Source organism: Heptranchias perlo, chromosome 13 (genome assembly GCF_035084215.1).
Source record: "Heptranchias perlo isolate sHepPer1 chromosome 13, sHepPer1.hap1, whole genome shotgun sequence".
NCBI classification, from domain to species: Eukaryota; Metazoa; Chordata; class Chondrichthyes; order Hexanchiformes; family Hexanchidae; genus Heptranchias; species Heptranchias perlo.
In genome coordinates, this window is record NC_090337.1 from 57,646,529 (window position 1) to 57,659,506 (window position 12,978).

Here is a 12,978-nt window from a genome sequence, read left to right on the forward strand (position 1 = left end):
TCTCCATTATGCAAACCTGCAGTCTCTGGGCGTATTGCTGTGTATTTTGCATACATGCAGTGTCAGTGTGCATTTCTCTATTATGCAAACCTGCAGTCTCTGGGTGTATTGCTGTGTATTTTGTATACATGCAGTGTCAGTGTGCATTTCTCTGTATTATGCAAACCTGCAGTCTCTGGGTGTATTGCTGTGTATTTTGCATACATGCAGTGTCAGTGTGCATTTCTCTATTATGCAAACCTGCAGTCTCTGGGTGTATTGCTGTGTATTTTGCATACATGCAGTGTCAGTGTGCATTTCTCTATTACGCAAACCTGCAGTCTCTGGGTGTATTGCTGTGTATTTTGCATACATGCAGTGTCAGTGTGCATTTCTCTATTATGCAAACCTGCAGTCTCTGGGTGTATTGCTGTGTATTTTGCAGACCTGCAGTTTCAGTGTGCATTGTTATTGCATTGTGTTGTATTTTTTAACCCTTGTTTGGTATGTGTAGGTCACTTTTAACGATGAGGGTAATCTTGCAAAAAAATAAAAACATTGGATTCCACAGGATTCATAAACATCATTTATATCTTTGAACTTTCTTTTAAGGGGCAATATTGTGCTCATCGGACTGGGAGTTGTCCGTGCCGGGAAATGGAGCACTTTCCCACTTCTTGCTTTCAGTGTCAATGTCAAACACTCCCAAGTTAGACACAGCACAGATCAGAGTAAATCACTCCTCCACACTGTCCCACCAAGCATTCCCAGATCAAGGACAGCGCAGGTTAGGTATAGAGTGAAGCTCCTGCTGCACTGTTCTAAATTGAACACATGCACGCTAACTTCTAACAATGACATAGGGTAAGAGTGTGCAAAGGGTTAGAGTGTGGAGAGATCGAATGATCCAGAAGTCAGAGTAACCTGAGGCTTAGAGTGTCCTTTGGGTTAGACTGACCCAGGAGATAGAATGACCCATGGGCTAGAGTGTCCCTTGGGTTAGACCAGGTGTTAGAGGGTCCCTGAGGTTAATGTGACAGAGGAATTAAAGTAACCCAAGGCTTAGAATGTCCCTTGTGACTCGGCGGTTGGTCCCCCCACCCTTGGGTTGGAGTGGTGTCCCCCCACCCTTGGGTTGGAGTGGTGTCCCCCCCCCCCTTGGGTTGGAGTGGTGTCCCCCCCCCTTGGGTTGGTGTGGTGTCCCCCCACCCTTGGGTTGGTGTGGTGTCCCCCCACCCTTGGGTTGGAGTGGTGTGTCCCCCCACCCTTGGGTTGGAGTGGTGTCCCCTCCCCTTGGGTTGGAGTGGTGTCCCCCCACCCTTGGGTTGGAGTGGTGTCCCCCCCCCTTGGGTTGGAGTGGTGTCCCCCCCCCCTTGGGTTGGAGTGGTGTGTCCCCCCCCCCTTGGGTTGGAGTGGTGTGTCCCCCCTCCCCTTGGGTTGGAGTGGTGTCCCCCCCCCTTGGGTTGGAGTGGTGTCCCCCCCCCCCCTTGGGTTGGAGTGGTGTCCCCCCCCCCCTTGGGTTGGAGTGGTGTTCCCCCCCCCTTGGGTTGGAGTGGTGTGTCCCCCCCCCTTGGGTTGGAGTGGTGTTCCCCCCCCCCTTGGGTTGGAGTGGTGTGTCCCCCCCCCCTTGGGTTGGAGTGGTGTGTCCCCCCCCCTTGGGTTGGAGTGGTGTCCCCCCCCCCTTGGGTTGGAGTGGTGTGTCCCCCCCCCTTGGGTTGGAGTGGTGTTCCCCCCCCCTTGGGTTGGAGTGGTGTGTCCCCCCCCCCTTGGGTTGGAGTGGTGTCCCCCCTCCCCTTGGGTTGGAGTGGTGTCCCCCCCCCCTTGGGTTGGAGTGGTGTGTCCCCCCCCCCTTGGGTTGGAGTGGTGTGTCCCCCCCCCCTTGGGTTGGAGTGGTGTCCCCCCTCCCCTTGGGTTGGAGTGGTGTGTCCCCCCTCCCCTTGGGTTGGAGTGGTGTGTCCCCCCCCCCTTGGGTTGGAGTGGTGTCCCCCCTCCCCTTGGGTTGGAGTGGTGTCCCCCTCCCCTTGGGTTGGAGTGGTGTGTCCCCCCCCCCCTTGGGTTGGAGTGGTGTCCCCCCTCCCCTTGGGTTGGAGTGGTGTGTCCCCCCTCCCCTTGGGTTGGAGTGGTGTGTCCCCCCCCCCCACTTGGGTTGGAGTGGTGCCCCCCTGGGTTGGAGTGGTGCCCCCCTGGGTTGGAGTGGTGCCCCCCTGGGTTGGAGTGGTGACCCCCTGGGTTGGAGTGGTGCCCCCCTGGGTTGGAGTGGTGCCCCCCTGGGTTGGAGTGGTGCCCCCCTGGGTTGGAGTGGTGACCCCCTGGGTTGGAGTGGTGACCCCCTGGGTTGGAGTGGTGCCCCCCTGAGTTGGAGTGGTGCCCCCCTGGGTTGGAGTGGTGACCCCCTGGGTTGGAGTGGTGACCCCCTGGGTTGGAGTGGTGCCCCCCTGGGTTGGAGTGGTGCCCCCCTGGGTTGGAGTGGTGCCCCCCTGGGTTGGAGTGGTGCCCCCCTGAGTTGGAGTGGTGCCCCCCTGGGTTGGAGTGGTGACCCCCTGGGTTGGAGTGGTGACCCCCTGGGTTGGAGTGGTGCCCATTCCACCGCTCTGACATCTTTCACCTTCAGAAGCAGAAACAAAAAAAATGACCAAAAATGAAGAATGAACCAAGATTTTTTAAGTGCGTTATGAATGAGCGGGGGAAGGATCACCATTTGACGCTGTGAACTTTACAAACTTGTAGAAACATGTCCCAAAACCCTTACATTTTAGAAGAGAAAGATTCAAATCAAAAACGAACTGTCCGAGTTAAATGGAGGGCATCAAGTGACCTCCTCATGAAGGTCTAACCCTATTTATAGCATTCTGGTGCATTTGATTTGGAAGCTTGTCTTATCCTTAGTCGGAGATTGTGGTGTGGACTGAGGCTCCATTTCAAATGTTGTTTGTTCCATCAAGCACAAAGGAAGTGGTTACCTACAGACGGAGCGATGGAGGTATTCTGAGGAACACAACGCCATATTGGGCCCATTTGGAGAGCTTCTGACTGAGGATGACCTCATTTACCTGGAGAAGCAGATCGAGACTGTCCAAGTGATGAAGAAGTGCCAGGAGTATGAAGGTGAGCTGAACCGGTTGGCAGTACAGCTGCGAACCATTCTCCCTGCTCCCATCGTCAACATAACGGTCAATACTCAGCTTCTGCATCAGGATGCAGGCAAGGAGGAGCACACACCTTTGCCTGTGTGGTGCAACAGGATATCTGGGATTGTGAGGACTATGTCGCTCCTCCTGTCAAATTTAAATGAAAAGGATCGCGCGGACCACGACAGCAAGGAAATTACCAAAATGCCAAATGTGGATTTGGCAGCTGTCTTCTCGCCAAAGCCTGATAAACCATCTTCAAGAATGAACAGAAACAAAGTGGAAAGCGAAATCCAGCAGTTCGGTGTGTCTGTACGCACCCTCAGGGCGAACTTTGAAAAGCAATGTGTGACTAAAGAAAAAGCATTGGCATTCGTCAGCACACAGGGAAGTCAGAAAGATATGGCAAAAGAGGAAGAGAGCAATGGGGAGTCTTACTGTAAGTGTTCTGAACATAGAGCTAGAGCTCAAAGTGCAGAAGGTACTCATGCTGGTACCACCACTGTTGCAGGTGAATCCTGGCAGGAGGATATCATCGGAGCTCAGCAGAGTGAGTTGAGTAAAGGACGACTGCCTGATCCTCCGCGGTCAGGTGGCACAGAGGACACAAGGGACTCAGGAAATGGCTCAATGGATGATATAGTGGAAGACAACGCTCCATGTTCCCCTGTGACAGAGTCGACTAGTCTCAGGAAAGAAAGAATAGTTGTATTATTCTTGGGTCACTGGAAAAAGTCAACTTACACCATGTCTTTGAAAATGAAAGTCAGAGACCTCCGTAATGCTGCCAGCATTGAAAACAGCGGTGAGCCACCAAAAGATGGAGAAACGACTGAACCAGGGGAGGGTGGTCAAAAACCAGAGTCGGAAACAAGCCTGGAACCCCAGTCTAAGCAAACCATACAGAATGGAAAACTTAGACATCTGTTACTGCAGCAAAGGACCATCACCAAACTGATTGGCAACTGGAGAAACATCATATCCCACGTTCCATCCAGGCAGATTCGCCGACTGAACCGGCAGAGGATCACCTACTCACCTGAGCAGTTTCTCCCCCGTGTTAATGGTGTTCCCGTTGACTACAATAGTCTGACCCTTGACCTTTTCATGCTGGGATACTTTCACATCCTTGAACTCGACCTGCCCTCAGATGAAAGGAAAATGAGACATCTTCTGTGTTTCGAGGTATTTGACCACTTGGGGAAGTTCAGCTGGGACTTGGTCCGTGCATTCCATAAGGCCGTCATTGAGGAGATCGACGCTGGCAAAAGGGAATGGAAGAATGGGTTTGAAGACATTAAGCAAAGGTTCTTCAGCAACCCTGAAAACATGGCAGTTACAACGGACTTCCCCACACAGCCCGTGATGGCTGTGAGACCGGTGCCCAAAGTCATCGTGCAAAGTGCCACACCCGAAGAGGATGAAATGCCGACAGGGCAAGGCTATTCCTGTGACCTTGGAGGTTTCAGCAATGATGAGATTTGCAAATACATTGACAGAAGCTTTGCTTTCTGGAAGGACAAGGAAGCTGAAATTTTTGATTTTGAGGAGTAGGTTCAAGATGACTATCCGTTCTAATGTTGGAATTCCTTCAGCTGACGAGAGAACATCAGGAGATCTATCAGTGCTGCGATGACCCAAATTACATTGAATGTACAGCACAGAAACAGGCCATTTGGCCCAACTGGTCCATGCTGGTGTTTGTGCTCCACACGAGCCTCCTCCCTCCCTACTTCATCTATCCCTATCAGCATATCTTCTATTCCTTTCTCCCTCATGTGTTTATCTAGCTTCCCCTTAAATGTATCTATGCTAGTCGCCTCAACTACTCCTTGTGGTAGTGAGTTCCACATTCTAACCACTCTCTGGGTAAAGAAGTTTCTCCTGAATTCCCTATTGGATTTGTTAGTGACTGTCTTATATTTACAGCCCCTAGTTCTGGTCTCCCTCGCAAGTGGAAACATCTTCCCTACATCTACCCTATCAAACCCTTTCATAATCTTAAAGACCTCTATCAGGTCACCCCTCAGTCTTCTCTCTTCTCGAGAAAAGAGCCCCAGCCTGTTCAATCTTTCCTGAGAGGTATAACCTCTCAGTTCTGGTATCATCCTAATAAATTTTTTTTTGCGCCCTCTCCATTGCCTCTAAATCCTTTTTATAATCTGAAGACCAGAACTGTTCACAGTACTCCCAAGTATGATCTAACCAAGGTTCTATGCAAGTTTAACATAACTTATCTGCTTTTCAATTCTATCCCTCTAGAAATGAACTCCGAGTGCTTGGTTTGCTTTTTTTTTATGGCCTTATTAACCTGCATCGCATCTTTTAGTGATTTGTATATCTGTACCCCCAGATCCCTCTGCTTCTCTACCCCATTTAGACTCTTATTATCCAAGCAATATGTGGCCCCTTATTCTTCCTACCAAAATGTAATACTTCATACTTATCTGTATTGAAATTCATTTGCCAATCACACGCCTATTCTGCATGTTTATTAATGTCTTCCTGTATTTTGTCGCAGTCCTCCTCAGTATTAACTATACCCCCCAATTTGGTGTCATCGGAAATTTTGAAATTGTACTTCCAATTCCCGAGTCCAAATCGTTTATGTAAATTGTGAACAACAGTGGTCCCAGCACCGATCCCTGTGGAACACCACGTCCCACCTTTTGCCAGTGTGAGTAACTACCTTTAACCCCTACTCTCTGTTTTCTGTTTTGTAGCCAGCCTGCCATCCATTCTGCTACTTGTCCCCTGACTCCCTGAATTTTTATATATATGTAATAATGCCTCTGCTATCTCTTCCCTAACTTCTTTTAAAATGCGCAAATGCAATCCATCTAGATCAGGGGTTTTATCCTCTCTACGTTTGCTTAGTTTATCAATTATCTCCCTCCTTTCTACCTTAAATGTCTTTATATCTTTTTTGATCGCTTCTTCTAATGTCATGCCCACCATTTTAGTCTCCCTGGTAAATACTGAGGCAAAATACTCATTTGGTATTTCTGGATTCAAGTTCCGAAGAATTGGACCTTTGTGATCTAGAATGAAGAGAACAGATTTTTTGGTGTTTGTAAATTCTTTTAGCCGTTGCGTTATAAGTTGAATCTTACATAGAATGTACAGCAAAGAAATAGGCCATTCGGCCCAACAGGTCCATGCCGGTGTTTATATTCCACATGAATCTCCTCCCTCCCTACTTCATCTAACCCTGTCAGCATATCCTTCTATTCCTTTCTCCCTCATGTGTTTATCTACCTTCCTTTTAAATGCATCTATGCTAGTCACCTCAACTACTCCTTGTGGTAGCAAGTTCCATATTCTAACCACTCTCTGGGTAAAGAAGTTTGTCCTGACCAGTGACTCTTGACCAGTGTACACTTCAGTTCTACCTAAATGTTAACAACCCATCTGAAATCACTGAACTTGCATCACTAATCAGCAGAAGCAGTACCTCACTCTCCGTAACGACCCTATTACCATTACAATAACCCTGAATCTGGCTAGTATTCCATTCATGTACATCTCTAGCTAGAACAATCGTTTAATTCCTGATGAAGGAAGTCTGGCAGAACCACAGTAAAAAAAAGTAACAGACCGATGAACCAATCACCAATTGAACTGCAGGCATTACCAAATTAATTCTTCTTTCCAGATGTGTTGCCGGAGGTCCAACTCATTCAATGTTCTATGTAGAACCACCTGTGCTACCCTCTGAGTCAAGCTCATTGATAACAATATCACATGGCTCAGTTGGTTGTACTCTTGCATTTGAGTTCCAGCCCGATTATGGACTTGAGCACATACTGTAGGCTGATACTTCCGTGCAGTACTATGGGAGTACTGCATTGTTGGAGGTGCCATTCTTTGGGTGAGACATTAAACCGAGGCCCTTTCTGTCTGTTCAGGTGGATGTAGGAGATCCCATGGCACGATTCAAAGAACAGAATATTCCTGGTCCGCGTCCCTCCCTGAACCAACACCAACAAAAACAGATTAACTGGTCATTTATGGGACCTTCTTGTGTGCAAATGGGCTGCCACACCACATGACTCCGCTTCAAAAATAATTTAATGGATGTGAAGTGCTTTGAGATGTCCTGGGGACAACAGAAGATGCTATATAAATTCTAGGTTTTTTTTTTACAGTGTAGCAGCAGGAATCAAAGATCTATGCCCTCTGTAGTGTCAATATACAGTAATGTTACTATATGCTCGGTACAATATGAGAGGGAATGTAAGTTATTAGCTCAGCTCATTGATGGACCATAACACTCCACTACACGGGTGATCTCCCAGTTTCAGCCCGAGCCTCTAGGATTCCTCTTGTGCAGACAGCAGGCATCAAACAGAGCTGAGGTGTTTCTCTAAGGGCACGGAAAATGACACAGGCCAGTCCTACCTACCTCCTCACAGCTAGTTAGAGAGCAACACATGCCCGGCTGTACTGAGAAGCAGAGGCCTGAAGAGGGAAAATCTTCATATTAATTAAAAGTGGGAATTAAAATGTGACAAATAGAACAGTGGTGTTGTCTGTTACGTCAATCATCCCACTACAGATTTACGAGGAAGTAAATATATTTTCATTATTAGACATAATGGAGCATGGAATTGAAAACGGTCATTGGCCCTATCATGCCTGCTCCTTCTATGGTCCTTGTGCAATCTACTCTTGGATTCAACATCTCCTTCCACAAACAATGTACAATCTATCCTATCTTGGCTTTTACCCATCCCCTTAATCTCCTTTTACTGCTCTAGACTTAACACCTCCCCTGGAAAGCTTGACTGAAACCATGAAGTCACAGACATAGTTCTGTCCTAGACTTGTGTGGTGCAGTGTGTTGGTGTGTCAATGTACTGAGCCAATAACTTGTTTCCCTTTCACACTGTTCAAGGTGTATAGTAATATTACTGTAGATAGACACAACAAAAGACAAGCATCTTGGATTCCAACAGTGAAAAGGATTCTTGCTGCTACACAGTTTATAAGAAAAAACTGTATCTAAACAGCATCTTATCACCTCAAAGCACATTATATCCAAGAATTACTTTTGCAGTGCAATGACTTATTTAGGAAAACATAGAAGCCAATTTGCACACCGCAAGATTCCAGAAACATCAATGAAATGAGGGCCTAGTTAATCTGTTTGTGGTGGAATTGTTTGAGGGAAAAATATTGGTCAGGACAGCACGCAAACACCTGAACAGTCAGACGGTGCCTCAGATTAATGCATTGTCCGACACTCACAACTAGAATAGAGCTTGAACCAATGAGCTTCCAATGAGTTGAGAGTGCTGCCAATTGAGCCAAGTTGACACAGAGACAATCTGCTCACACTGCTTTATACAAACAGTGGCAGGTGCAAGAATATCAGCTAAACAAGTCTCCCACCATCCTCACCACCGTTACAATTTGAACAGCTTTAAAGTTCTACCAGTTGAAAGTAATTAATTTGAAACTGTCTCGAAATGTAATTATAGCTAAAACTGCACCCATCACATACACTTTCTATCACCTTTGAAGTCCTTCTATCCCCAAATGGTGGGTACCTGCCTCTTTCGTCTTTCTCTGCAGAGTGTTACGGGTAAGAAACCGTCTGTTGGGGTCACATGAATTGACCAGTCATATTGCTAATTCAGAAGTGTGAACAATTGTAGCTAGAGGTCACTCGTCTAACAAATACTTGAGAGCCAGCTAGAAAAATCACTGCAGATAGTTTGGTTTTCTTACATACTTTTATGTATGAATATGCCATGCAGAGTGAGTGAATAAATCAGGATTGTCAGAGCGTGCGTGAGGCCGAGAGAAGGCTCTGTCTAGCCTATTGCTTCTCCAGTGCAAATTCGCCATGTCTTTTTTGTTCTTTACAGGCCCCAGGATCAAATTGATGATTTAATCTCATCTGCACCAATTGGTTTATACCTAATAATTGAACTAACCCTTGCCCCCCACCCAAAGAAAAATTCAAACCATCTATGCATATAAAATTGGATTCAACTGGTTCTCTCTGACACTCCCATCATCCAACAGGTAGCTGTAACTTGCCATACTCTGGTCTACAGTTTATTTGATGGTTTCATGCAATGGTAACACTAGATCATGGCAGGAGGGAGGTCTGCCTGTATGAGGAAGAGGTGGTCTTTGTTTTTAGCTGATTTTTTGGACAGGGTTCACTTTACAGGGATTGTCCTCCGATCAGAAAACAGAACAGAAGCACATTCCCTTTTATGATGAGTAAAATCCTGAGAGTTTACCTTCCCTCTAAAGGAGCCTTTCCCCAAATGAGCTGCGGTTTCACAGTGTCTGCTGCTCATGTATCCTGGTTACTGTAATAGCACTACAGACGGGAGGAGACGGGATAGTACTGAGGATTAGACACTGGCCATTCCTGGATGCTGGGTCCAAATGCAGCCTAGACTGATGGGATGAAAGTCTATTCTCCGACAATGGTTTTAAGGCCATATTTGAAATGGGTTTGGGCAGTCTCCGTTCATTCCCTCCAGTTCCACATGGCCACCACAAACCACTAACTTCCACTGAATTAGCAATCTCACTCAGAGAAGGCACAGAATGACTGGTGAAATAGAAAAATCTAATTCTGTGCAGTAGAGGGAGTAGAGGGAACGTCAATCGTTATCTAAGCCATGCTGTACCTGACCTGGGAGTGTTGGTTGAGACAATGTAGAGGGAACTTCATTCCATAGCTAACCTGTTGAATGGGGCAGTGTAGAGGGAACTTCTCTCCATATCCTTGGAGATATGGAGAGCCTTGGAGAGGATGCAGATGAGATTTACTAGAATAATACCAGGGACGAGGGACTTTGATTATGTGGAGAGACTAGAGAAGCTGGGATTGCTTTCCTTAGAGTGGAGAAGGTTGAGGGGAAATTTAATTGAGGTGTTCAAAATTATGAGGGGTTTTGGTAGAGTAGATAGGGAGAAACTCTTTCCACTGGCAGGAGGGTTGGTAATCAGAGGACACAGATTTAAGATCATTGGCAAACGAACAAGAGGGGAGATGAAGAGAAGTTTTTTTATGCAGGGAGTTGTTATGATTTGGACTGTGCTGCCTGAAAGTGTGGTGGAAGCAGATTCAGTAATAACTTCCAAAAGGGAATTGGATAATACTTGAAAAGGAGAAATTTGCAGGTCTATGGGGAAAGAAAAGGAGAGCAGAACTAATTGGATAGCTCTTTCAAGGAGCCGGCACAGGCACAATGGGCCGAATGGCCTCTTTCTGTGCTGTATGATTCTATGATCTAACTTGTGCTGCGCCTGACCTGGGAGTGCTTGGTGGGACAGTGTAGAGGGAGCTTTACTCTGTATCTAGCTTGACTAAAACTGAGTGGCCACTGATACTCCTCATCTTGATGAGTCCAAAAGAAGAAAAAATATGAAGTACAAAAAAATCAAAATAAACCTTTGAGTTATCGGATTTATGAAATTAAAAGTAAACTTTGATTTGTTTGTCTCTATGGGGGCTGCCTGTTGCCCAACCTTGCTCTCTATGGAAGTGTGAGTTTGCCCAACACACAGTTAAGGAGAATGAAGGGAAAAAAAGAGTTTGCATTTATATAGCACCTTTCATGACCCCAGGACATCCAAAAGCGTTTCACAGCGAATGAAGTACTTTTTGAAGTGTAGTCACTGGTATTCTGTATGGAAATGTGGCAGCCAATTTTGCACTCAGCAAGCTCCCACAAACAGCAGTGAAATAAATGACCAGATAATCTGGTTTAGTGATGTTGATTTCAGCCACTATAGATCCAGGCCACTTACTGACTCAAAGTGCAGTAGGTGCGTCCTGTATCAGAGGGGAACGTATTTCTTGCAGATGGACTCACATCCTGTTAGTGCTCCCTTGCCTCCTCCTCTCCCGGTTGGGAAATCTGAGGGCTGTACAGTGGCCTGGCTTCACTCAGTGAATCCATCATCAAGCTCACCCATTGAGGTGGCTGCATTTGGATCCCTTTCTGATTGAAAATATAGGCTCTGGCAACTGAAGGCATTGAACGAGGTTGATGCCATTTTTCAACAATTGGGTATCATGTTCATCCTATCAGCCTCATCCACCTCCATTAAGAGCCATTGAATCTTGTGCTGATTCGTAAATCGATTCTTCTTCCACATGAATGCTCTGAACGGAAGTTTAGGTGAAAGGTCCAGGAGGAACCAATCGGTTCTTCCCCATTCGTCCTCAGAGATTAAGAACAGCCAAATGTCTCTTCAGTAAACTCAACGCAGCATTTAATATGGATAAAAATTAACCTGCAAATACCACATGCCCACATTCAGGGGCTCCTTCTTCACCTTGTTCAATAACAGAATCTGACAGCATCAGCACTCCCAAGAATTGTTGTGAGCTCAGCCCTTCAGAGACATTATGAGACGAGGTTTTGCTGAGATAGTGATGGATTGTAAAACGCTGATACTTGCTTTTTGTGTTTGTGTGTCCCTGTTTGATTTGCTGAATAATAAAAGAAGAATGTAAATGATTTTAAAAGTATTTCTCATGATTGAATGAAAGGTTAATGTTTGTGAATGGAGTTTATCAGCTCCTCCAAGTGCTATGGCTGAAGTCTGGCCTGGCTATATTATGTAACTAGGTCTTCTCTACAGGCCAGTTTGTGTGACCTAGCTTGACCTTAGATCAATTATGTGTCTACCATGATAGCCATCAAAATGTATAACAACACTAGTGCATTAATATCAAAATCTATATCCCATTAAAAGCTTTCACAGTGATGGCATATAGCAGCCAGTTAAATCAATTCATGTTACTGCTTGTCAAATCGTGTGATTATCAAATTGGGGACTGGGATTCTTCTCAGTCAAGCTCCGGGTAATCCTGCCATCCAGTTCCCTCATGGATAGGGCAGTCCTGGAGAGAATCTGGCCTGTGCTCTGTATTGGTAAGCCACATGCTTTTAGCCAGTTAAATACCAGCAGTGATCCTGCACTCACTTGATCTTCAAGCCTTGGCTCTACCAACCTGTGTCTAAACTCTCTGACCTTAGGTCAGTGACATGCATCCCTACAGAGAGAGAGAGAGTGTATCAGGCAAACAGAAACCCTAATGTTGTGGATTTCTCCAGTCGTTTGGAGACTCTTAAACATGGCTGACCAACATCAGCTGACCAAAAAAGTCAATTCATGTGATTTGATTTTGCGCGTCTCCCACCTGTCCAACATGACAGCTCCCCAGCAACAACCGAGATGGTGATGGTAAAAAATCTCCAAGGTTCTATATATTGTACAGAACATCACACTCCTCATCTCTGAAAGGGTAAAGGATAGTCCCATTAACCTCCCACCTATCCTCTTACTGCCTCCAAACTCCTGTTTTACCTAATTTCTTGTTGTCTTGTATTCTATTGCTTTCTATTAGCTGATCGGCTGAACCAGCCTGGTACTCTCAGTCACATGGGGGGTCATTTTGACTTTGGCCGATAATGTAAAATGGGAAATATCAGATCGGCCGCCCATTATACATCTCTCCCGATTTTCAGTTCCATTTGACCTTCTCCCAAGCCTCTGACATTACTGCCAATCCACCTGGGGAAGCGGGTGGAAAGGCTCGGGATCAGGAGAGGAGGTTGGAAGGGCTCGGGATCAGGAGAGGAGGTTGGAAGGGCTCGGGATCAGGAGAGGAGGTTGGAAGGGCTTGGGATCAGGAGAGGAGGTTGGAAGAGCTGAAGGCGTGGGGAGGTGGTGAGGAGGAGCTGTGTAGGAGACTCAGAGCCTCAGATATGGAACTAAAATAGGGAAGAACATGATAAAGCATTGGAGATTATGGACAAACAAATTAACACTGCTCCTAGACTATAGAAGTGCTTTATTTCTCAGTTGGTTTGAAGCTGCGAGATAT

At 46.3% G+C, this 12,978-nt stretch overlaps 1 protein-coding gene across 1 annotated transcript in view; it reads left to right on the forward strand.

Annotated features, from left to right (window-relative positions):
- espnlb (espin like b) overlaps nucleotides 1-4,661 on the forward strand; it is a 76,252-nt gene extending 71,591 nt beyond the window's left edge. The window contains exon 10 of the mRNA XM_067994772.1: nucleotides 2,922-4,661. Coding sequence (XP_067850873.1) covers nucleotides 2,922-4,661 — 1,740 coding nt within the window. The remainder of the gene's footprint in view (nucleotides 1-2,921) is intronic.
- Nucleotides 4,662-12,978: the final 8,317 nt, after the last annotated feature.